Below are 26,907 nucleotides of genomic sequence, written 5' to 3'. Positions count from 1 at the left end.
CTGTTTTGCTCTCTTTAAGATGCACAATGATTTCATTTAATAAAACAAATCCATGAAAATTAAGGAATGACCATTGCACAATGGAAAATACAGGACCATATTCCTATATTTTATGATCAAGGCTAAATACTTTCTTGTGTCTCTCTTCCCCCCCCCCCCAACTTCTGTACATAAGCAAGCAATGCTTGAGCATTTTAAACACTGTTCTCCTGAAGGAGTTGCATTTATGATGACTGTAAATTCAGTGCGATTTTTCTTTTTACATTTTGTTTCTTTAACATAAGTCAATCTTTTTCTTTAAGTGAGACAAGCAGCAAGTAGAACCTAAATGCACCCTTCATAATCCTGTAGCAAATCTGTATTTTATTTTCAGACTTTCTACCCAAGAATGGAAAAAGCTATCCTAAGAAAAAAATTGTTATAGTGAAAAGGTTGATGAATTAACTTTTTCCTGGCATGATATTGCATGGATGATACACAAGGGAGCAGACTATAGAAAATATTCCACAGACTTACCTCTAATTCATAACCCAAATTGCATTTATAAAGGACAGTATCTTTGTAATTGTATTGGTTGCCAATCACAACTCCATATTCGGGAGCTTCAGGTTTTCCACAGGAGACCGGAGTGCATATCTCATTAGAAAATAATGGTACCCAGGTCCCATTATGCTGAAAGAAGAGGAAAGTATCTTTGGCTTCACTAACCAATGAAAATAATTACAAACAAGTTAAATTATACATAAAAGAGCGTGTTTAGTGTAGAGATTATAATGCTGGCCTAAAAACCGTTAACGATTGCAAGTTCTGATTCTCCCCTAGGCATGAAAACCAGCTGGCTAATTTTGGCCCAGTTATCCTGGAGTCTGGGGAAGGCTCAGACGAGGGCTCTGCATCGGAGGCAGAGATGGGGCCAGGGCCATTTGGGAGTTATGTGCGGACTCCAAAGCCTCCAGAGTCGGACATCAGTGAGACAGAGGAACAGGGGGAGCCTGTTCCCAGTGTGCGCATGCGCAGAGCTGCCAGAAGGCAAGAACAGTTAGAATAAAAGGGTCAACTCGGGAGTAGGGCTTGGAGATGATTGGCCCCTCCCATAAGACATAAAGTTGGAGCAAAGGCACGTGGGCCTTTGCAAGAAGCAACTGTTGTTTGTGCTGGCCGGTTTCAAGACAGCAGCTCTGTGTTGACTCTGTGTTCCGTGTGGCCTTGCAAAGTTAATTGCCAATTAGGTCTTGGCAGCGTGTCAAGGGAGATAAAGGTGGGTGTTTATCAGCCTTATCAGAAGGAACTGTGGCAGACTTCTGTCAGACTCTTTACAACTATTTGGGACTCATCTGTGAATGAACAGACTGAGAATGAACAGGCTCTGAATGAGTAGAATTCACAGCCATTGAAATAAAAAGAGGGTTTCTGGGACTCATTGTGTGCTTTTACTGTATCAGGAAGCCTAGGTCAGAACACACATATTGTATGTGTTGTTACATTTCATAATTGGGTTGTAATGTCAAACAGTGTACTCCAGCTATCTGCACTCCAGCTATAGCCAATGTAGCATGGCATTTGTTTGCTGCCAATTTCTTATATGTTACTTCAATTAAAAGTGCACTGATGAGTTTGGAAAAGGGGAAGAATGCAGAGTTGTATAAGAGGGCATACAAGAATATTTACAGAAATGTTGAGGTATTTCAGGAACTGTGAATATGCAGCACAGTAATGTACAGAGGTCAAAGATCTACAATAGATTAATACAAAAGGAAGTATGATGTCTGCTTTTCCTGATAGCATACATTTCAGCAGAACAAGATTATTTCACACAAGGTTACTATTGGGTTGAATTACTATTGAAACATTGCAAATTTTAGTCTGCAATCATTAGGAACAAGTTTTCCATTAAATTATTAAATCATATTCTATTTTCTTCTGAATCTTCTGAAGCTTGGGTCATTCCATCCTAAATAATAAACTGGGTAATCAATAATTTGTTGATAAATGCAGAATCACTACAAAGGATGAAATGCATTGACAGACAAAATGGATTTAAAAAAAAAATCACTGAAGGCAGGCTCATACAATTTTAACCATTTTTATCCCAAAGCAAAATAAACAAATGGCATATATTTTATGGTAAATATGATCTCTGTTACTGAACAAATAGTCGGAGGAATATGACCTTCTGAATGTTCTTGATTTTTAACTGGCTGAAGAGACATTTCAAAATATCCTGTAAGATCTCATGAAACAACAATTGTAGTGAATCCAGCTTTTCCCTTATTGGCATTCAAAAGCTTAAAGGGCAGAATAATTTTGAAAACAGTTTTGTGTTGTCCTTTATAATAAACACAACATTAGTGGCTATACCATTGATATATGGCTATAAGACAGGGCTTTTCATAACCAAAACAAACCAGATTGGAGGAAAAAAAATATTTACCTGGCAAGTGGAGGTGCTAGTACCCATCAAAAGATAGCCTTCTGGACACGATAAGGTGATGCTTTTATTCACAGTAAATTCAGTACCAGAAATAATAACATTGGTTATATTTAGTGGCATTGGACATTTTCTGGGACAACAGGAAATAGTGTTAGGGAACCAGTGCCCATCTTCCTGACAGGTGCATATATCCACTTCTGTCTCTATCGTATAACCCTCCAGACATCTGAAACAAGGTAAACTTTTGTAACTCATATGAATTGTTGTACATTCCACATTAATCATTCTTCTCCTTTAGTTATGTGCCCTGAGATGCATCAACTAGCAAAAAAATAATAAAAAGAATTTCAGGGAACTGCTCCTGCAAATGTTTGTTTGGTGGAAGAATAAGCTTAGTAATAGTCACCAAAAAAAAAGGTTCCTGACAATTAATATGACTGTTAACCGGTAACCCATTGACTACATCATTCATAAGAAATTTTATCTTTTAGCTGGACAGAGTATTGCAAAGCTTCCTAGCTGTCCCTCACTCCTGTTTCAGATAGTGCTCTGCAGAATTGCATCTTATTGATTCAAAAGCTAATTACTGCAATGCAATTGAGGATAACCTACCATGTTTTCCCGAAAATAAGACCCTGTCTTATATTTTTTGAACCCCGAAATAAGCGCTTGGCCTTATTTTTGGGGAGGTCTTATTACTTTGGGGCACGTGGAGCAAGACAGGGCTCCTCTTGCCGTCTTACCTGATTTCCAGCTCTGTCTCCCTAACCCTAACCAGAGGAAATGGCAGGGACCATCTGCGCATGCAGTTAAATATTTTCAGGGAGGGCTTATTTTTTTGGGGGGGGCTTATTTTAGCGCATGTGCTCAAATGCCCGATTGGGCTTATTATCAGGGGATGTCTTATTTTCAGGGAAACAGGGTACTTAGTTGTATAAATTCTGATTAATGGAGGGGGGGAAACTCCTGGCAGTGTAATTCAGTAATAATTTTGTAAATTTTATTAGAAATTATTTCATAAGTTTTATTAGAGAACTCTAGATCTCTGCGAAACTCTTAGCCAGCCAGCCAGCCTTCTTCCCTCCCTCCCTCCCTCCTTCCCTTCTAATGTGAAACTATCAACACTTCTTACCTGTATTGAACTTTACTTCCATAGTCTTGAGATTCTCCAAAAGCAACTGCATGAGGAACAGTAGGTGCTGGTCCACAGGTCAGTAATGTGCAATTTGGGTATGGCCTACTCCAGACCCCTTTTTCTGTACAAGTCAATTCCGAGCTTCCTTGCATCACATAACCCATCTCACAATTATAAATTATGGTGTTTTGATCCACTGAACTGCCTCCGTTGATAAATGCATAGGGAATCACAGGTGGAGGGCCACAGGAAATCAGCCCACAATGTGGAAAGCCAGAACTCCATCTGCCAATAGCTTCACATGTGATTTCTGAAGGTCCTAGCAGTTCGAAACCTTCTAGACATTGAAATTCTATCTTCTTGCCACAGCCAAAATGGTTACCTATAACTATCCCATTCTGAATGGTGGGTATAGGACACTCACAAAGCAGGCAAGAAGGGGGTCTTCCACTCCATAAACTATTTGACTGACATTGCCTCTCTGGATTACCTTGCAACTCATAACCAGGGAAGCAAACATACTCTACGTATTCCCCAAAACTAAAGACAGAACCATTCAGGAAACCATGAGAGATGTCCTCAGGAGGCCCACAGTTGACAGGTTCACAGAATGGAGGTTCTTTATCCCATGTTCCATTAGCTTGGCAGGTACGAGAGTGTGTGCCACGCAATATATACCCTTCATCACAGAAAAACTTAATTCTCTTTCCAACACCGAATTCTGATCCAATTATCTGGCCATGAACAAGTTTCACTGGTTCAGAACACCGGACTGGCCTACACACTGGAGTGTTCCCGCTCCAGTATCCATCTGCAAGACAAATTCTCTTCCGATCCCCTTCCAACAGGAAACCTTCTTTGCAGCTGTACTCAATATGGTTTTGGAAAGTGTATTCTTCTCCGCTCACTTCACCGTTCTCTAAATAGGGAGCTTGTCCACAGGAAATGGGAAGGCATAGTGGCTCATTTCCATCCCATTTTTGATCAGACTGGCAGGTTCTCTTACGCAAACCATTTAGCTGAAACCCATGATCACAATCATATTGGACCACACTACCATAGGTGTAAGATTCTCCTTTTACTATGCCATTCATGGGTCTGCTAGGCACTGCACATGATATTATCTTGCACGTTGGTGCTGAATCACTCCACTGCCTACCAGACATACAGTGTCTTGTATCTGATCCAATCAGCTTGTACCCTGGGTTACAGGTATATTTCACTGTACTACCAACAGTGTTCTCTGTAAAATGTACAAAGCCATTTTCTGGGAACAGTGGTAATTCACATTGAATGGAAATGCAAGCAGGAGCACTACCATTCCACATTCCATCTTCTTGGCAAGCTAGCATGGAATTTCCTAAGAGTTCATAGCCCGAATAGCAACTATACAACACTGTAGTCCCATATAAATAGCTCGATAGTGGCAAACTATTAATGGCTTTTGAGGAATGTTGTGTTTCTTTTGGAGATAAATGTGATTGGCTAGCCTTAAGGAAGCTCTCTTCAAATACATCTTCTTGGCCAAAATGCTTTTCTTCACTGCTGATTGTTATATATCCCCCAAAGTCTATATGGGGAGGAAGGCCACAGTCTGTTGGTAGACAAACTGGACTAACACTAGACCATCCTGATTCCTCACAGATCTGCATAGCAAGACCAGAAAGCTGGAATCCTGGAATACAGCTGTATATAACCATGGCACCATAGCTGTAATCTGCACCTTCTACAAACCCATTCTCAATAGGCTGAGGAGGATCACAATTAATTGCTCTACAAGATGGAGCCTTTGTATCCCACTCCCTTGTTTCCAGGCAGGTTAGGACTCTCTGTCCCTCAAGCCGGAATCCTCTGTCACATGAATAGGTAACTGTGTGTGTGTAGTGTAGATCAACATATGAATACCGACCATTCTTAATCTCCCTGGGTTTGGAGCATTCAATGGGCTTGCAAGAAGGCTCTCCTCCAAGCCAATGTCCATCTTCTCCACAAAGAATCGTTGTGTTTCCCATTAATTCAAAACCTGGTTTACAACTATACAGTGCCGTGCTGAGATAGGTGAGGCCTTGCACATCTACAATACCGTTCTGAATTTCCTCTGGCTGCGGGCATTCCACAGGAATGCATTCTGGAAGTGGAGAACTCCATGTACCATCTGCCTGGCAAATAATAGTAGATGTTCTCTTGAGCAAAAATCCATCCATACATGTGTAGCTCACTGTGCTACCAAAATGCAGAGAAGACACCACAGCGTCCCCAAAAGGAATATAAGGAGGTCTACGACAGAGTACCATTTTGCAGACAGGAAAAGAGTCATTCCACTGTTGGGATGACAAACATCTCAGGATGGAAGCACCATACAAAATAAGTCCTTCTCTGCATGACAACTGTACTATCCCTACTTGATCAGCCATCTCCTTCAAGACAAGTTGATTCTCAGTTAATGGTGGCTCTGGACACTTAGTTGGGATGCATTGAGGGCTTTGTTTTTTACTCCACATTCCTGATTTCTGACAGGTCCACGAAACATCTCCAATTAATTCATAGCCTTCAACACAGAAAAAACTGACTTTGGCTCCCACTTCAAATTTTTTCCCCTTGCTGAATCCATGCTGGAAGGTAGGTGGTTCTCCACAATTGAGGATCACACAAGAAGGTTGTGCTTCACTGTACCATTGACGATTTGACTGGCAAAATAACCTTGAACTTCCGATCAACTGGTAACCTTCATTACATTGGTATGTCACTTCACTTCCAAAGGAACGTCCTGTCATATTCTGTAAAATGGATAAAAGAAATGTTGTATCCGATAAAGTGATATACCATCAAAATCTTAACAATCTGATTTTATGGAACAATACTTACCTTATTTTTTTGGAGTATAAGACGCACCTTTTTCACCCCCAAAAGAGGGTGAAAATCTGGGTGTGTCTTATACTCCGAATGTAGCCCCGCCCAGCTTCTCAAACGAAGGTTTCAGAGGCTGAAAAAAGCATCAGAAAAGAAGCTTCAGAAAAGAAGCCCCCAAACAGAGCTTCAGAAAAGAAGCCCCCAAACAGAGCTTCAGAAAAAAAGCCCCCAAACAGAACTTCAGAGGCTTTTTTTCCTGAAGCTCTGTTTCAGAGGCAGGAAAAAATGTTTTTTCTGAAACAGAGTTTCTGAAGTTTCAGAGGCAGAAAAAAAAAAAAAAAAAGCAAGGCACAGAGCTCACAACCAAGGAACCTTTTGCTAAAATTCACCTCAGGGAACAGCTGATTGGGGGTATTCTGGGAGGCCGATCCACCTGCCAATCAGCTTTTTTCTTATTTTCCTCCCCAAAAACTAAGGTGTGTCTTATACACCAGTGCATCTTTTACTCTGAAAAATACAGTAACTTATCGCACACTTTTAAAAAAATGGCAGAATGTAGGCTTTCTGCCTCCAATTTATGAAATGTTAGTTTACAAAGTTTTGACAGACATGAAATATGTATCTATATTTAAAATGTGTCTCTGTATATGTATATGCATGTGTATACAGACTTAGTTCCCTCTTAGTGCTTATGCCGAATAACCAAATATTTCTGGCACTACTGCAAATCTTTCTGCTTACCTACTGAAAATTTTCCCAGATTTGGAAGTATCAGTGAGGTAAATATTGCAGCTATCATATAGCACCAGACTTCTGATTTTCCTTAACACGAATACATTCCCATAATTACAAAAATTAGCTCACTTTTAGTAAGGTTTCGGGATTTTAGGATCTATAATAAGCTTTCAGACAGTGTTGACTGCATCTAATGCACAAAACGTTATTTTGCTTATGTTCAAGACTGTACCAATACCTTAATCATTCCATTTGCAAGTTTTAGTGGCTCACCACAGGACACTGGATGACAAGTTGGCATACTACCACTCCAAGTTCCTGTTGCTTCACACGTTCTCTTCTTCTCTCCTTTAATATAGTAGCCTCTAATACAGCTATAAGCCACAATGGCACCAAAACTGTAATTGGTGCCAATTGAATACCCATTTGCAATGCTTGCTGGTTCTCCACAACGAACGGGGATGCACTGGATCGCCAAGGGAGACGGGTTCCACTGACCACCTCGGACACATTCTATTTTAGCGGAAGTGTTTAAAACGAAACCTTCCGTACACTTGAAGCTCACAACTGACCCAGCTGAAAATCTGGCCTTGTTTGAAGATTCCAAGATGCTGTATGATACAGACTCTGGTCTCTCGCAGAAGTCAGCTATGCATTCAGGAATATCTTGGTCTGCAGGGGGCATCCATTTGCCCTGGGCATTACAAAGTAACTGGGAATTGCCAGCCAGACTGTACCCATCAGAACAATAGTAGATTGCTATATCACCAAATAATCGATGACCACTCTCTGGAGAAGCATGTTCCACGGGAGGTGGCTCATCACAGGATACTGCCACACACTGTTGTTGACTGAGGTTCCACTTGCCATTGGACAAACATGACACAGTGTCAGGGCCGAGTAATGTGTAGCTATGGGTTAGAAAAAATAGCAGGGATAGATTCCTAAGGGCTGAGTAGACAACTTTTATTGCCTTGTACAAATAAACTTCTAACTCACAAGACCACAGGGGGAAAGTCACATTTCAAAGTCACTGTCAAATTGGCTAATATGTGAAAATGCATTATAATTGTAAATAATTCAATGTCGTGTTTTTTTTTAAGTGCACTAGCAAGAACTTTATTTAAGCACTTTGAACTCCAATAAATTTCATAGAACATTTTCAATTGTTTTTAAAGAACTGAGACAACTTTGGCCGCGCTATATGTAATTGTCAGCCTTCTCAGATATACCAGACAAGAAACATGACCAGATGAGCTAATTCTACTTTGTTGTAAAGCCGTATTAACAGAATCTTGCAGGTTGGATTGTACAAATCTCCTGCCATCTTTTACAGTCTGAGAAGTTATGGAGGCTCCTTTCTGAATTTCTTTCTTTGTCCTTTAAGCAGCTGCAAGCTGTGCCCCCCCTTCCCCGTAATTTCCTCTTACCATTACAATAATAATAGAAATTGCAATAAACACACACACACACACACACACACACACACACATATAGGGGTGTGATTCAGCTGGTTCGGATTAATTGAATGCTAATTTTAGTCTGGTTTGCCAAACCGGTAGTTACAAGGTTTGGTTGACCGCGCCCACCGGAGCCAGGGGAGGCCATTTTTGCCCTCCTAGAGGCTTGAGGAAAGCCTCTGGAGGGAAAAAACACCCCCCCCACCATGGTGCAGGAGGTCACGCCCCCATAGCAACCGGGCAGCGAACTTTACAAAACCTGCCCTAGGTGAATACAGAAATATGGATTTAGAAAAAAAAAAGCCACAATATTATTAATAACATTTCATCAAACGATACGGCTAGAGTTCGAATTTAATGCTGATTTACGTACCCTTCCTTACACGTATAAGTGACAGTATTCCCAAAGGTAAAGTTGTTTCCAGTAACAGCAGCATCTTTAATTACTGGAGGAAGGCCACAAGAAATGATTTCACAATCTGGAGGTGAGCTGCTCCAGTTACCTAAAGCTTCACATACAAGTACAGATGGTCCTTGTAGACTAAAGAACAAATAAATAAAAAACCATAGAGTAGATAGTGGGTAAGATAAAAAGTAGGGGGGGGAAGCTCTTTCTGTCAGAATAGGACAACAAATATTCTTTTTCATTTAAGGATTCGTTGAAATTGTTCAACTTTGATTAACAATCAATCCAGGGATATACACAGGTAATTCTCAACTTACAACCATTGATTGAGTGACTGTTCGAAGCTACAACACTGAAAAATGTGACTTATGACCATTTTTCACATTTATGACTATTGCAGCATCGTTAACGGTAATGTGATTAAAATTTGGATGCTTGGCAGCTGGCATGTATTTCTCTTGGTTGCAAGTGTCCTGGGATCATGTGATCACCTTTTGTGACCTTCTGACAAGCAAAGACAATGGGGAAGAAAGAGTCACTATCCACCATATTACTAACTTAACAACTGCAGTGCTTCACTTAGCAACCGTGATAAGAAAGGTCACAAAATGAGGCAAAAGTCACTTAAAGTCACTTTCCTTGCTTAGCAACAGGAATGTTGGTCTCAATTGTGGTTGTAGGTCAAGAACTACCTGTGCACCATTTCTGAATTATAAGTAATAACCTTTGGAGTGCAAATCTTGAATAACCATGCTGAGTCAGTCAGAATGTGCATGCTTCAAAAATGATTAGGAAACAGTATTTTGAAACTCATTTGCTTTCCACTGTGCAATAATATACGGCACCAAATAATAAAAAGAAGAGCCTGTAGTACAGTGGACTAAAGCACTGTTATTAACATCTGCTGCTTGCAATTACTGCAAGTTCAAATCTCACCAGGCTCAAGGTTGACTCAGCCTTCCATCCTTTCAAAGATAGGTAAAATGAGGACCCAGTTTGTAGGGGCAATAAGCTGACTTTGTATAAATATACAAAAGTATGAAGGCTATTGCTTAACGCATTGTAAGCCACCCTGAGTCTCCGGAGAAGGGCGGCATATAAATTAAAGCAAAAAAAAAAAAAAAAAAAAGCAGTTTAAGTTCCATATGGAACATTTTGTATATATTTTCAACTCATGAATACATGTTAGTTTTTCTTCTGCAATTTTAACAAGGACGTAGTATATACCAAATAAAATCTGGTTTTCTGATTACCTATACCCCACGTCACACGTGTAAGATACATTAGAAAGGTACATCACACCGTTCGTGATATATTTTCCATTCTTTATTTCTTTTGGGAGGGAACATTGTACTAATTCACAAAACGGGGAAGAATGGTTCCATCTGCCATTCGCTAGACATGTTGCTTCTGCTTTACCCACTAAAACATATCCTTCTTCACATCTGTAGGTAGACAAAAAAAAAAGATATAAATATATTTTGGTACATGTCTGTTTCACAGTATTTCTCCTGATGTATTAGCATGAATTCTCAAATATAAAGCTGCAACTGAAATAAGATAGCTGTGGTCATTTATCAGCACAAATCACTACACTATCATTCTAACTATGTAAAACATAATATTCTATAGCCAGCAGTTATGTTTTTAAAAGTTTATAATTCTTCCCACTTTTCCAGATTTCTGACCAGCTACAGAGCAATCAGTGCATGAGAGCAAGTATAAAGGCTACCATTTCCTCTGTAATTAAAATAAAGCATCAAATTGCAAAATAAATCTCTAAGTTGTTCCACCATTTCAGCTTGCAAAGTTTTGTAATACACTGCAGTCAAACCATCCGTGCCAGGAGCTTTGGCTGTTTTTAACTGTTTAATTGCTACTATTATCTCCTCCTCTGTTATAGGATAATTCATTCTTTCCTTTTGTTGATCAGTAATTTTTGTAACTCTTTTATCGTTTAAATATTTTTCTATAAGTCCATTCTGCACCTCCTCTTTAGCATATAATTTGGTATAATAGTCCACAAAAGCTTCTTTAATTAATTTTTGTTGAAAGATTTCTTTCCCTCCAATATCAATACTATCAATAGTCCGTATACTTTGTTTTTTCCTCAATGTGTAAGCCAACCATCTGCCCGGTTTATTAGCGTTACAAAATGTGTTATGCTTCGCATATTGTAAGTTTGTTGCAACTTGTTCCGCCAAAAGCATTTGAAATTGGTCTTTCAAAAGTTTTATAGCACTACGTATTCTTTCATCTGTTGGATTTTTAATAAGTAACTGTTCTTTATTCTTTATTTCTATTTCCAGTTCAGATCTTTTCTTTTGTCGGAACAGTCTATGTTTAGAGTTCATGTAGATAAGTACCCCTCTCATATAAGCTTTACTTGCATCCCACACAATTTCAATTGGGGTACCTTTATTCAAATTTATTTCAAAAAATTCTTTCAAATGCTTTTTAAGTTCTGTTGTATTTTTTTCATATCTAAACAAATTCTCATTTAATCTCCAAGAACGTCTCTCAACCTTGTCCATCTCAATTTCTATCCATACTGGGCTATGGTCAGTCAAAGTTCTTGGAAAAATCTTTGTTCTTTTTGTCTTAACAAGTAAGTCATCTGTCAACAAAATAAAGTCAATCCTAGAGAAGGATCTGTGTCTATCAGAAAAAAAGGTATAGTCCAATTCAGCAAGGGGGTAAAATACCCCCATCATGGACAACAGCTTACATATCTTTGATACCAAAAGAACAAATCGGTCCTAAAAAACCAGAGAACTATAGACCAATATCTCTTTTGAATACAGATTATAAAATTTTTGCAAAAGTACTAGCCAACAGGTTGATGCCAGTAATTCAAAAGGTGATTCATGATGATCAAGCGGGATTTATCGAGGGCAGATATATGAAGGACAATGTAAGGCAAGTAATAGATTTATTGGAATATCTTGAGAAGAATAAACAGATCCCTGCAGTGCTGGTCTTTTTGGATGCAGAGAAGGCCTTTGATAGAGTGGATTGGAATTTTCTATTAAAGACTTTGAAAAAGATGGATTTTGGGGATCAATTTATACAGGCGATTTCGGCAATTTATCAAGAGCAAAAGGCACAGATCATTATTAATGGAAGTCTGACAACAGAGTTTAAAATTGAAAAAGGAACAAGACAGGGATGCCCGTTGTCCCCACTTTTATTTATTTTAACACTAGAAGTCTTGCTAAATACAATACGGGACTCTAATATCTTGAAAGGTATAAAGATTAGGCAAGAGGATTACAGAATAAAGGCATTTGCAGATGATCTGGTTGTTACCCTATCACAACCAATGGAATCAATAATCTTGATGAAGGACATTATACAAGATTATGGTAAAGTTTCAGGTTTTAGACTGAATCCAAAAAAGACTAAAATGATAGCTAAAAACATGACACAAGATCGCAAACATGAGCTTGAAAGGAGGGCAGGTTTTGAGACTGTACCTAAGGTAAAATATCTAGGAGTTCAGGTTGCAGAATCAAATATGAAATTGTTTCAAAATAACTATGAGGTGTTGTGGCGAGAGGTGCAGAAAGATATGGAGACTTGGAAAAAACTGCAGCTGTCTCTACTTGGAAGAATAGCAGCAGTTAAGATGAATATTTTGCCAAGATTTCTTTTTTTGTTTCAAATGATTCCGGTGCTTAAAAGTGATAAACAATTGAAAGTTTGGCAATCTGGAGTGAATAAGTTCGTCTGGAACGAGAAGAAGCCGAGAGTGAAATTGAAAATTATGCAAGATGTTCCAGAAAGAGGAGGTCTTAAACTTCCAAACCTACAGCTATATTATGATGCAGCAGCTTTAACCTTAACAAGTGATTGGTTTGGAAGTAAAAAGGCTGGAATATTGAATGCAGAAAGTTTTGATCTTGAATTTGGATGGCACGCTTACTTATTTTATGATGACAAAGTTGATAAAGTATTTAAAAGTCATATACTTAGAGACTCTTTGATGAGAGTTTGGAAGAAGCATCGACTCAAATGGGATTATAAAATACCGCTATGGCTGGATCTTGGTCATACTTTGTGGAATACAAATATAATGTCACTCGGGGGGTTTTTATACAAAGAGGTTCTTTTTACAGATGCGGGCAGATGGCAGCTGAAGACATTGCAGACACTGTTGGACGAAGGGATTAATTTAACTTGGTTACAATATAATCAATTACAATTGAGATGGAAAGAGGACCAAAAAACTGGTATTATGTTGCACGAGGAAGAATTGGTTAGACATATAAGAGAGAAAGGTCCAATGCATATCAAAAGGCTTTATAATGTTTTGCTAGAAAGGGACTCAGAAACTGAATTAGTTAAAGATTGTATGATTAAGTGGGCACAAAATTTTGAAGAACCAGTGATGTTGGAAACATGGGGAAAAAATTTGGGTTCAGAATGTTAAATTTACACAGTCGCAGAACCTGAGGGAAAATTTTTATAAAATGTTTTATAGATGGCATTTAGATCCCAAAAAGTTGTCATGTATGTACCCTAATGTTCAGCCAAAATGTTGGAGATGTGAATGTTTGGATGCTACGTATTATCATGTTTGGTGGACCTGTAGGAAAGTTAAGGCTTTTTGGATAAAAATTTGGTGGGTCATGCAGAATGTTTTGAAGAAAAAAATTCAATTTTCTCCACAACTGTTTTTATTGGGTATAGTTAAAGGTTTTACATTGGGTGAAACAAAATTGATATTGTATATGATAACAGCAGCAAGATTGTTGATAGGTAAATACTGGAAGAATGAAGCTTTGCCCACTATCGAGGAATGGACTTTGAAGATGGCCAGTTTTGCAGAGATGGCGAAGATTTCAGCATATTTAAAAGATTGTTCACAAGAGACTTATGAATGGGAATGGAAAAAGTGGATAGAATATGTTCAGAACAAATATCAAACTAGAAAGTATCAAATAGCTTTTATTTGAAAATAATGTATGGGAAATATTTTAATGTAATGAGGTAAAGAAAAAAATTATACAGGGGAGGGAGGGGTTCAAGTTTATATATAAGTGTTATATTAAGGGTTTTTTATGAGTATGAGTATATTATAGGGAAGTCTGGGGGGAGGGGAGGGTTAGGGAGGGTTAGGGAGGTTGGGAAGTCTGGGGGGGGAGGCGGGGGGGGAAAAGGGGTGAAAATGTAATTGTAAAACTTTTGCAATAAAAAAAAAATAAAGCATCAAATGAGTATCATGTGATATTTACATGGCATTAACTGTTTGATTTCAATTCTCTGTCAAATATACTGTAGGTTAAGTAGATATTACTGCGTGAAATCTGAATAGTCCCTCATTTAGTTACCACCCATTTAGTGGCTATTTGAAGTTACAACAGCACTGATTGAGGTGATTTATGACTGTTGATTGTAATTCAGATGCCTGGCAACTGGCTGACATTGATGATGGCTGCAGCAGTCACATGATCACAGTTTTCAATCTTCACTGCCAGCTTATGACCAACAAGTCAATGGAGAAGCTGGCAAATGGTGATTATGGGACCACGGGACTCCGTGATCACACAGGAGTCACCTAACCACATTAACTGGAGTTGCTGTAACTGTTTTAAGTCATGTGAAATCATGCTTTAAGGCAGGGGTGTCAAACTCATGGCGTCACAGAGGTGTCACATGACATACTGTGATTTTCCCCACTTTGCTAAACCGGGCATGGCCAGCGTGCGACGCATCCATCCCGTGGGCTGCAAGTTTGACAGCCCTGCCTTATAGTCATGTAACTTAGCTATGGACTTGCTGGTCCGCATTACTATTGTTAAAAATGGACTACCTCTACTATGTCAAAGATAAGTAACAGACAAAAGTTACTTTCCAAACTGAACTATTTTACAAAGGATAATTATTAAATATTTGTATTTCTCTAACCAAGCCCATTCATATATAGTTTCAAAGCAGGTTAACATTTAGAACACTTAAAATATTTCATAGTCAATGACAGCAATACAATTTCATTGTGTACATTATTATTACAAAGTAGCTATTGCCTTGTTTGCAAGAACCCCCCCCCCCCCATGCAAGTATCAATGTCCACCTTCTTCCCAAATACAAAATATGCGAATTGATAATTTCACAGATGGAAGCAGATAGTTTCCCCAAACTTCTACAAAATGCACTTTGGTATTTTCAGTACTGCAGTCCAACCTACCTCCCAGCTTTGTTGTGGAGAAAATAGGAGAGGAAGGTGTGTTGGATATATTCCCTGCCTTGAGTTATTTGTACACATAATAGAGGTGGGATATAGATAAATAAATACTTTGTAGTATTTCTAATACAGACTAAATGCATTACATATATCCTATTAATTTTTTTCCAATGATTATTATATATTTTCCATATTTGTTGCAAGTCCCAGATATAATGATCTCCTACCTGAACATTACTTTACTACCAAATGTAAATCTGGAGCCATCGATTGCACTGTTTTTAGGGTGGGGTGGAATACCACAGGAAATAGCTTGAAGAAAAAAAAAATTAAAAACATCATTTGGATTATGCAAAATATATTGCTATAACATTACTGCACTCCCAAAACGGAAATGGAAATCACATTAAATGCTAGTATTAAGTAGCTGGAGAGCAGAAAAATCTTATGTTATTAGAAGGTAAATTTGGAACAAAAAGGAATGTAGAAATTCATAAAGAATTTCACTGTTACTCCATTTCTGGAATGCAAGAGAGTTGTCCAATATACAATAGTTTTTACATAATCTCAGATAAGCTTGTGTTCCATCACCGCTTCACTGAATGATTTATGAATATTTCCCTTTCCTTTATGAGAAGCTCAACCATCTTAAATGTGAATTACTGGTATGTGTCTGCAACTAAATAATCACAACTGAAAATAACACTGGAAGCCTCTATCATTACAATTCAATTCAATTTATTACAATCATAGACCAGAGACCAGAACAAATAAAAACACTTAATAAATATACAATTAAAAAAAATCTAAAATAAAGTAATAAATAACAGTAAAATCTATGATAAAATCCAGTCTGTCGATTATACATGGTCTAACTATACTAAAATTACAATCCATAAATTGTGAGGCCCATGGTCAGTTTATTATTAAAAGGAAAAGGAATAAGCAGGGCAAAGGATTTGCCACATTTGTGGTATAAAATAGCTACAGTGGATTTGACACGTTACCGACGTATCCCCAGTGCTGCTGCACAGAATCTAGACACCTATTTTGGACTGTTCTTCCTTAAGCAGCCACTGGAGATAAGCATTGTCGGAATGGCCAGGATATAGTCTCTATCAATAACAACATCTATTTAAGTTACAAATCCAATATTGGCACCTACGGAAGGAAATCTATGAACTCTTAAGTATCATGTTTTGGTACATTTTTTCCCCCTGAATAAGCAATTCCTATAAATTTTATGCTGAACTGCCTACCCCAGGCAGCTATAATTTCTATCTATACAATCATAATAAGTATTAAAAAAAAATACCTTCGCAGAATGGTATCAGATGGCTCCATTCCCCAGATTCCAAACATGTAACTTGACTCATTCCTTTTAGCTGGTAGCCCTTTTCACATGAAAACCTGATTTCGCTACCAACAGTGTAGCTGACACCATGCGAGCGACCATGTTCAGGATCTCCCGGGTGTTTGCATTTTACGGGTTCTTTGGAATCAGATATAAGGTAAAACAGAGCTTACTGACATCAGGTGTGGCTCATGTGCTTAAAAATGAAAACAAATCACGCAACATTGAAGTAGGCAACTTGGCAGGGTAAAAGCCCAGACAAAAAAAAAAAAGCATGGGAATGCTCATCAAACTCTTTGAAGAACAAGTTATATCAACCTTTGAGTCATTTTTTCATTACTTGGATTTATACCACTACTGCAAGTTGGTCACCTTACATCATGAGAAATTTTCTTTACTATTTTCAACACTATTCTAGTGTCAGGCTACAAAACCAAGAAAAACAGTTATTTCTAAGCAGTTTCCTTACCTATAGATAGAAATCTTACCAAACCAAAGCAGCTACTTGCAGCGTTAAAGGTATATTTCGAGAACTTCTAGGAAAGAGCTATCTTGATCCTCTTGCATTTTTTTTTTTTTTTGCCTTTTTGCCAATTCTGGGTTATAATGCTAGCTATCTGTGTTAAATTTATGACGTTTTCCCCAATCCAAGGAACAAATGAGAAGTTACCAGGTCTGAATTTGCTTGGAAATAGTGTTATTCATTATCCATTGAATATATGATTTAATAGACCGTATCATTTTAGAAAAAATGATTTAGTTTCAAGATAAATAAGGTGTAATGTGGTCTTAATAAAGGATTACTAATACAAATGTTAATAAAATCTTTAAGTTAGCTCCATTTAAAACTTATGCTGATTATACTGGTGTGGTGGCGCAGTAGTTAGAATGCAGTACTGCAGGCTACTTCTGCTGACTGCCAGCTGCCAGCAGTTCGATCCTGACCAGCTCAAGGTTGACTCAGCCTTCCATTCTTCCAAGGTCAGTAAAAGGAGGACCCAAATTGTTGGGGGCAATATGCTGGCTCTATAAACTGCTTAGAGAGGGTTGTAAAGCACTGGGAAGTCAAAGTGCTATTGCTATACTACAAATTTTGGAAGGCTGGTAATCTGGAATTTCAGTGATGGATTTCGAGAGGAGGACTAAAATATAGCTATGATTCTATAGAATACAAGCAATTTTTCATATGCCCATCCAAAGTGTTCTCCATTCCGGCTTCTTTACCTGCACATTTCTTGCCGTCTCCTGTATATGGGTGAATGCAGGTACATATGTAGGATCCATTTGTGTTAAGGCAAGAAGCATGGGAGTCACAGTCTGAACCAACTGCACATTCATCAACATCTAGAAACAAATACAGTACTTCATGTTACTAAGAAAATGTAACTCTCTTTATCCTCATTTTCCTGTACTGCTTCTAACCTCCCTGTATCTTTTTCATTTCAGAATATCTTCTAATCTCCCGAAAGTCTCCTCCCATTCTCTTTTGCTGCCTCTTAAGCCTGGCACTCACAGAAAATACCAAATGCTGCTAACATTTCTCTGTCACTCTCGGTAAACTTCAGTCCAACTATGTAGCTCGCCTTTTCTAGTTCTCCCTTTGAACCAAATGGCATCTAATTATGATTTCTCCCATTCATCCATTACTGTCTTTACCCTTTTCTTCTTCACAATTTTTAATTTTCTAGGCCATTCTGATTAAAATCCTGGCCTATCTTGTATTTCTTATTCTCTGCAATACCATGAATGTTGATGGCATTAGATTCATAAATCATCTTGCAATCTGGGCTCATCAGACCCCGGTTTGGAGGATGAGGAGTTGGAACTGGGATAGTCTAACAGGGATGGCACCTCTCCCTTGGTATGATTGGAGAGGCCAGGGGCTGAGGAGGATGCTGTCCCAGGCCCCTCAGGCACTGGGGGAGGTGGTCGACCAGATGGAGAGCTGCCTGCCTGCAGAAATATAGAGGAAGGTCAGCTGCTGACAGGCAGATCACCTTTGAAGAGGAACATCTGCCTCTTTTACTGATCAAAATTCCAATTCCAATTGGGGTCATAAATCAAGGACTAACTGTACCAGAATTTAAGTGTTCTACTTCCAGAAATTAGCTTTCTAGGAATGAGACTAGCTCTGTTCCCTTACAAAATATTAAAATGCTGATTATTTTAAGATCTTTTGAAAGCAATCTGTGAAAAAAATGTGGATGCCTGCATTTTTCTTTCTTTCTATACAAAGTACACATGGTGCTTTATAAGGATATAATAAAACTTACGAGAAACTGCTGACTGAGGCAGATTCTGAGTGATGACAAAAATGCAAACAGACATTCTTTGTACTGTAAGCAATTCTTGAAAGTTTTCAAATCAAGTTCTGTCAAAAAATGTAATTAATGTATATAAACCTATATATGTGGAAAAAAAGCTTGATGGACCACATACCTCCTCCTACCAGAAGTGTCACTGGTGTCCCGCCCCTCCTCTGGCCTGAACCAATGCATCACGCATCAGAGCAACAACTGGAAGATAGTTCAACCTCCCACATAACAATTTTATGTTCAAATACAAAGGTAGAATCTGTACACTATTATCTATTAAATGTCTACTCTATAGACAATAACTATTAAAATGTATAACCCTAATTATTGCAGTTTTATTTTTCTTATGATAAAGAGATCATTTCTTTCCTTTTAAGTCACCTATTTCTAAATCTATGTAAGTAAAGGAGATTTTACTCTGCTAATCATAGCTGACCTTAGGGGGCAGCGCACATCTCCATCTCAAGGTCATTGAGCCACTGTTGTCCAAAGACATTCCCATGGTCATGTAGCCATCATGACATCAAGCTGTAGTGTGAAGCGTGCAGCAACACACAGAGCACTGTTACCTTCCCAGCAAAATGGTACTATTTATCTACTCTCTTTTGCTTTCTTTTGAATTGCTAGATTGGCAAGAGCTAAATATATGTAGGGCAGAAGTGATTTTTTTTTATCTGTAGGGAATTGGCTGGTACCTTCCTCAAAGATTTGATTGTTTTTGACGTCTAGGTAATTTATACATTTAAATGTTAAACTACTATATATGTTTTAATGTTTGTTGGTTTGGTCTTGGACCATAAATTAATAAATAATGATTTCTCCTTTCTACCAGAATCCAAAATCCCACAAAACTGTATATACCGCTGAGAACCTGAGCTTTAAACTCCTTCACAAGTTAAGTATTTTTATAAATCCTATGGAACATGTAGGACTTGAGAAATCCCAAGAATCTTTTTAGGTCCTGTATCCATCGTGATAAAAGAAATGACACTTGCATGCCTGTGGACACTCATAGTCACAAAATCCTTAGAATTGGACAGGAAAGCATAGATTTAGCTTTTGATATTAACCATGGGGTCTATGTGGACTTACCAAGGCAAGATGGTGAAATAATATTCCAGCTTCCATTGTCTGTACATAGCATCCTTGAGTCTCCCAACAAGTAATAACCACTGTTGCACTGGTAGGTTACAGAACTTCCAGCAAAGAAATCCTCAGCCGAGTAAAATCCATGTTCTAAAGGTGGAGGTTCTCCACAACTGATTCCTATACCCAAACAGTATATAAATTCACATATAAACCTATTAGGGAATGAGGCATATTTATTTAAACACTTCTTCAAATGGCTTTCATGAGCTTAAGTTCTAGTTCCTGGTGGCAATATAATTCTATTTTTAGTTATGTTAATAATACAAACTTCAATGTCTATGGCTGAAATCTAAAGAAAAAAGTGTGCTGTGTGCTTTTCTTTGCTTTTCGAATTTCATCTTTTGTACCGATTGTAGTCAAGCAGCAACCGCTTCCAAAAGTACATTAAAAAGAATGTGGAAACAGTCTCAACAAAACATTGAAAAAGCTACAATGGTCATGAAGAACAAATCCAATAAGCCCTCAAGAATACGATAACATCTCATCTCATGCACCATCTAACACTGCGGTCACCAACTGGTGGTCCATGGACCACTGGTGGTCCGTGAGAAAATTTTGGTGGTCCGCAGAAAAATTATTTGCATCTTTTATATTGCACTAAATACTATTTATTTTTTAAAAAAATTCATATTAGTGGTCCGCAGGATTTACAATTATGACTTTAGTGGTCCCTGAGGTCCAAAAGGTTGGTGACCCCTGATCTAACACATACTCATATATATGTATATGCATACACACACACAAATTTATTCTGTAAACTAACAATACATTTAGATTGTATGAAAACAATTAAAAAAACTACCTTGGGTGTCCCTAAGTGACATCCATTCAATACTTTTCTTTTTTTAGCTTATGTCCAGGAACTTCTGAACAACAGTGCTGTATATCCTTAAGTTAAAACTGTTACAAAAATAGCTGCTTACTTTCACAATGTGGAAGAGGTTGTGCCCACTGTCCTAAATTTAGACAATGCAGTACAGAATTTCCCACTATGTGGAAACCTGGATCACAGTAGAGAGAGATTTTTGATCCTGGCTTTAAAGTAGCGGATGAAGTTTTCAGGTGGGGAATGGATCCTTCTAAAGGTTGACAATCTGTGAACAAATCAACATATATGCACAATTTATATATAATATCCCCATAGAGCAATTGAACCATTTACAGTGGATTTTGCAGGCAACTGACCCAATTTCTGTGATGATAATTTCTGTGATGTTATAAACAATGTAACTTGTGTACTGCAATGATCTAATTTGACATAATTATGTACATTTTTATTTAACAAATCCCCCTTCCATTAGAATGAAATTCCACTAAACTGTACTGCCAAATCAACACTCCATTTTTTAGAGAAAGAAGATTCTGAGGATTATATTTTATCTATGTGATAAGAGAGAATAAGGGAAACATGACTGAGTTGTGAATATTTATACACACATACAAAAATCAACTTTAAATCCTGCAATTCTGTACTCATCATTCACGTTCTTCATATTGTACTAAATAAGCTACCTGCTTAAATCTCTAAATATTTCTAAGCTCTCTTAAAGTAGGAAGTGTTCTACATTTCAATACTTAAGTTAAAACAATGTTTATATTTAAAAATGACAAAAAAACCCAGTAACAACAAAAACCAAATAATGAATCAAGAAAAAATTGAATGATTGTTTCATGAAGGCCAAGAAATATTTCCCTATGACCCAGTCCTAAATTTCATGCTTTCAACATTCTTAATGCAGGAAACCATAAATATTTTGCTTGAGGTCCCAATGAACACTTATTACACAACACTGGAATTTGAGGAATTAAGACTGAATGTTCCAGTCATTGAATGATCAAGTGTATCCATGCAAGGCCATGGGGATAATTGTATTTTTAGCCTCATGCCTCAGAACTAATACCAGTAAATTTAAAACATTTTTCTATGTGCTATCAGGGAATTATTTTCCCTGATGCTCCTGCTTTGAGAATTCTGTGTAGTATAAGAATGTGGAATGACAGACAGAATTTCAGGATGCATTTTATAGTTAATAGGAACAACTGGAATAATTAAAAACCTACTAATGCTAGAATTTATTCTTGAACCACACTTTCATGAAATAAAAATCATATTCATAATTTATGTTATTTTAATTAATTTATTTGAAATTAAATAGCTTATTTCAGTAACATTTAACTTAAAACATATCATCTAAGGTAAATATTTACTACAAACTTTATAGAGGAGTGGATTATATTAAAATGTTATTAGTAATACTTATGTTTTAAAGCTGTTCCCTTAAATATATTAAACTATGTTTCTAAAATATTAAATCTTCTTGCCCTTAATAATTCTCCCTTTCTTCCATTTTTCTACTGTATAATATGACTGGTTTCTTGTTTCCATATGAAATACTGGCCACTCATTACAGTCTAATGAATTAAGAATGTATGCTATTACAGGGGTCCTCAACCCCCAGGCTGCCACCTAGTATTGGGCTGTGGGCCGTTCGGAACTGGGCCGCACAAACAGTGGGCAAATGCATTCGTGTCCGAACTCAACTTGCACGAGTGGTGGGTGTACATGCTTGCACTGAACCATCCAATTTCCCCATCCCCCTCTGCTGGTCCACAAAGCCGGAAAGGTTGGGGACTGCTGTCCTAGAATACAGGTAGTCCCCAACTTACAACAGTTCATTTACTGACTGTTCAAAGTGGCACCACCACTGAAAAAAGTGACTTACGATTGTTTTTCAGTTACGACCTATGTAGCATCCCCATGATCATGTGATCAAAATTCAGATGCTTGGCAACTGGATCATACTTATGACCGTTGCAGTGTCCCAGAGTCAGGTGATCTCCTTTTGCGACTTTCTGACAAGCAAAGTCAATGGGGAAGCCAGATTCACTTAACAGCCAGGTTACTAACCTATCAACTGCAGTGATTCACTTAACAACTGTGGCAAGGAAAGTCGTGAAATCGAGCAAAACTCACTTAACAAATTTCTCACTTAACAACATAATCTTTAGGCTTAATGGTGGTCGTACACTGAAGACTACCTGTATGCTCTTTGTTGCAAGGGAAAGTCAGAAATATCAATATTGTTGATTTTCTCTTTCATTATACCTGCCTGTTGCAAGTTAAATAATTTTCATTACTGATTTTCTGAGACCTTCCCGAAACCTTTCATTCAGTGCCACAGTTTTTCTGAACATGGTTTGAATGCAACTGTATGATACTTCTATTAAGGCTTTAAAAGAGAACAAAAGATCTAACCAGCACAGAATATGCTCCTGGGATCTATCTTCACTCTTCCAACAACCCCAGGAAGAAAATCTGGCCAAGCTAATACGTTGCCTTTCTGGAGATCCTCTGGACATGATGTAGCCAAAGACTTCACCTTAGGATTCAAGGAAGAATAAGATACACATGTATTTGTCTGTGTTGTTAACATTTAGTTGAAGCAAATGCAAAATACACACACACACACACACACACACACAAAATGCTCAGACAGAAACATTTTTCCATTCAAACACCTTTGTAGCAGTTTTCAATCTCAGATACGCTTGAAAAACTCTAAAACTGAGAACAAATTTCCTGATAAACTGATAGATTTTTATTAAGAAAAATGGAGGATTATCATATGTGTGTGTGTGTGTGTGTGTGTGTGTGTGTGTGTGTGTAGCCATCTATATACATACACATACATAAAGACACTTAAGTATATAAAATTAATTTCATTTTAATAATTTATTATTTTAAAATGGCATGATCAGTTTTGCAATGACCCTTGCTTTAAGTTTTTGCATGTATTACTTTAGAAAAAGATGAAAGATATAAAACTATATTATCATGTACCATTCTAATGTTTTGCAAAGTATGTTGTGTTTCTTTCACATATCTTAATTCAGTTCAATTAATTTGTTTGCCTTTCTTCCAGAAGCTCAAGGTGATTTAGTTAACCCCTTCTTCTCCGTTTCTATTTCCCCCTTAATAATAGGCCTATGATTACTTGCTCCAATGCCATTTAGTGAGAAGCCCTTTTATTGCTAAGAAGTACATCAATGGCAAATTGCTTTTGGTCATATCAAAGGGACCACAGCTGATCTGGAAGCTACAGAAATTGACAAGATACTTTTCGGTCACTAGTGAATCAGTGGTGGGTTTCAAAATTTTTTATTACTGGTTCTGTGGGTGTGGCTTGGTGGGCGTGGCATGGCATGGTGGGCGTGGCTTGGTGGGTGTGGCAGGGGAAGGATACTGTAAAATCTCGATTCCCACCACACTCCAGGGAAAGGATACTGCCAAATCCCCATTTCCTCCCGATCAGCTGGGACTTGGGAGGCAAGAATAGATGGGGCGGGACCAGTTAGAATTTTTACTACCGGTTCTCCGAACTACTCAAAATTTCTGCTACCGGTTCTCCAGAACTGGTCAGAACCTGCTGAAACCCACCTCTGTAGTGAATGTACAACTGAATGCATCATGAAAAGGAAAATAAAACAAAAATGCCCATCCTTGTTCTTTTCTGTTTGGAATGTTCACCATGAACACATCCCTTTGAAGAATCTTCATAAATGGATTTACTGATTATTCTGTATTTAGTTTTAATTTTATATAATTCATATAGCTAAAAATTGGTTGTTGGCACCTATACTTCAATACTGTTCGTCCCATAGCAGGCAGCTTTAATAAAACAGAACTTTAAGTAAAACCGAATTAGATTCAATATATTACCTGTTCAGGAGGCAGAGCATAGCCCCAAATGTTTAGCTGGCTAATTGAGCCAACAAAAGATTCAGCTGGATTAAAGCCTTCTCCTCTTTGATCTTGCTCCTGTCCGAGTACTAATGCACCTCCACCTATTTATAAGGAAAGCAGAATAAGGAGCTAGTGCATTTGATAACTAAGAACTTGAATTCAGCACTGTCATTCTAGGAGAAACTTCATACCATAAGGCAGATTGCTGAGGGGGGCAGAATATAGACATTGTATATAAATGTTAAGCTCTTCAGATGTGGTTTTCACAATTCATTCATTTAATCATAGATGTCCATGGGGAGAATAAGCAGGCCAAGAATGAAATTTTGCAATGCAAACTCCTCCCTTATGCCCGTGTTTTCTGTGCAATAAGAGAATGGAAAGCTGGAGCTTGTGACGTTACAACACATATTTGTTTATTTTGATATAATCTGTAGTTAGGAATGGGTGCTTTCATGCGTAATTATATAAAATTAGATGAATGTGTTGCAGTTTGAAATAAAAAAGTTGAGATAACTATTTGTGTCTAAGCAGATAGCAAATGCTGCTTCCTTCGGCATCCTACGATAGCTACGTTTGGATTGATTTCAGATACTACATTTTTCATACAGGTTCACTCACACAAATGCAAGGAATACGGCTACTGATTATTGCTATTGTACATAATAGTTGGCACTAGATGCTTGGGACAATAAACTAGTTTAGCTTTAAATGATTCATTAATATTGTTAGAATATTACTACGTTACGTAGGATGTGAATCTTACATCCCTTCAGAATAACATGGCAAATGTCTCTCAGAATAACATGGCAAATTAATATAGCCAGATAAATAATGAAGGGAGACATACCAGGGATTTCTGTTCCCACAGATAAGCCATTGCCTCCATCAGACAATTTTCCATCGATGTACACTCCCCAGGCTCCATCTCCACTTGCCCAAGTCACAGCAATATGATGCCAATTGCCATCATTCACAGAAGGGCAATCTGTAATGCTTTCCTTCCCATTAACATACAGAACCCATCTATATCAGAAGAGAAGAAAGAGAAATGGGAGTGACCTGCATGAAACAGCTTAGCTGCACACCAGATTTAATAGTCTAATGGGGACAAGACAAATAATAATTCGAAATACTTCAGAGTAAGAGTGAATATAATCAAGCAAAGGTTGATGGCTGGCCTGAGCATTAGTGACGTTTCTGAACTCCAATAGAAGAAAAAAAGAAAAAAAAAGTAAGAAAAGAAAAGAAAAAGAAAGAAGCCAAAAGGATTTGGATGGGCCGTGCAAGATAGTGTAAGTTGTAAGCTACAGTAGATTTCCCTCTATTGGCATGGACTAGAGGAATAGTTCACAAATCTATAGGTTCCTTGCTTGCTGAATATAGAATGTGTAATGCTCTATTGTGTAACTGAACACATGGAAAAACAAGCTCTAGAGCAGGGGTGCCAAATTCAAGACCCGCGGGCCGCATTCGGCCCATGGGGTACTTAGATCTGGCCCACAGGGCTGCCCTGGAAACAGCAAAGGACCTGCCCGAGGTGCCTCTGCCAGCAAAAACAGAGCTCGGGAGGGCTTTCACAGCCCTCCCGAGCTCTGTTTTTGCTAGCAGAGTACTGCAGGAAGCTGTCACAGGGCCCTCCCAAGCTCCGTTTTCACTGGCAGAGTGCTGTATGAGGCCGTTGCAGCCAAAAACGGAGCTCAGGAGGGCCGTTCATGGTCCTCGGCATCCTGGCCACACCCACCCCGGCCATATCCACTTGTCCCCCCCAAAGTCAAACACAACCCTGATGCGGCCCTTAATGAAATCGAGTTTGACACTCCTGCTCTAGAGGTTAGGTTGAAAAAGCAATAAAATACAGTTTGCATCTCTTCCCCAAGCATATGATCTGGAAGCTGTAGCTACTTCATATACCCATTGTAATCTGTAATCAAGAATGCATTGTCACTTCCATTTTCCACTGCATAAGAAATTGGAGTCCCATAATTTGAGGTATCGGAGGATTTCATCCAAAATGCACATGTGATCTCATTGAGTGAGGGGAGGACACCATCAAGCAAAACGTAGCCATAAATTCCAGAGACTTCGAAATCCAAGTTAAATCCAGAAGACTGCTCTGCAACAGATAGGGAAAATGTTTA

The 26,907-nt window shown here is 38.1% G+C and overlaps 1 protein-coding gene across 2 annotated transcripts in view; it reads right to left on the bottom strand.

Annotated features, from left to right (window-relative positions):
* The window catches only part of SVEP1 (sushi, von Willebrand factor type A, EGF and pentraxin domain containing 1), a 130,436-nt gene that overhangs the window by 26,028 nt on the left and 77,501 nt on the right, over positions 1-26,907 (bottom strand). For both annotated transcript variants that reach the window (XM_087886352.1, XM_034410569.2), the window contains exons 26-40: positions 26,681-26,882; positions 25,617-25,792; positions 24,743-24,867; positions 23,279-23,402; positions 20,946-21,116; positions 19,966-20,139; positions 17,783-17,902; positions 16,520-16,696; positions 15,432-15,516; positions 10,271-10,462; positions 8,985-9,152; positions 7,390-8,062; positions 3,564-6,343; positions 2,432-2,657; positions 517-672 (exon numbers count right to left, since the gene is read on the bottom strand). In XM_087886352.1, the coding sequence (XP_087742478.1) occupies positions 517-672; positions 2,432-2,657; positions 3,564-6,343; positions 7,390-8,062; positions 8,985-9,152; positions 10,271-10,462; positions 15,432-15,516; positions 16,520-16,696; positions 17,783-17,902; positions 19,966-20,139; positions 20,946-21,116; positions 23,279-23,402; positions 24,743-24,867; positions 25,617-25,792; positions 26,681-26,882 (5,549 nt within the window). The remainder of the gene's footprint in view (positions 1-516; positions 673-2,431; positions 2,658-3,563; positions 6,344-7,389; positions 8,063-8,984; positions 9,153-10,270; positions 10,463-15,431; positions 15,517-16,519; positions 16,697-17,782; positions 17,903-19,965; positions 20,140-20,945; positions 21,117-23,278; positions 23,403-24,742; positions 24,868-25,616; positions 25,793-26,680; positions 26,883-26,907) is intronic.

This window comes from Pantherophis guttatus, chromosome 2, assembly GCF_059756535.1.
Source record: "Pantherophis guttatus breed Tessera chromosome 2, ASM5975653v1, whole genome shotgun sequence".
Taxonomy (NCBI): domain Eukaryota; kingdom Metazoa; phylum Chordata; class Lepidosauria; order Squamata; family Colubridae; genus Pantherophis; species Pantherophis guttatus.
The sequence above is the reverse complement of the archived record's forward strand: the minus strand, read 5'-3'. Positions and strand labels throughout refer to the sequence as shown.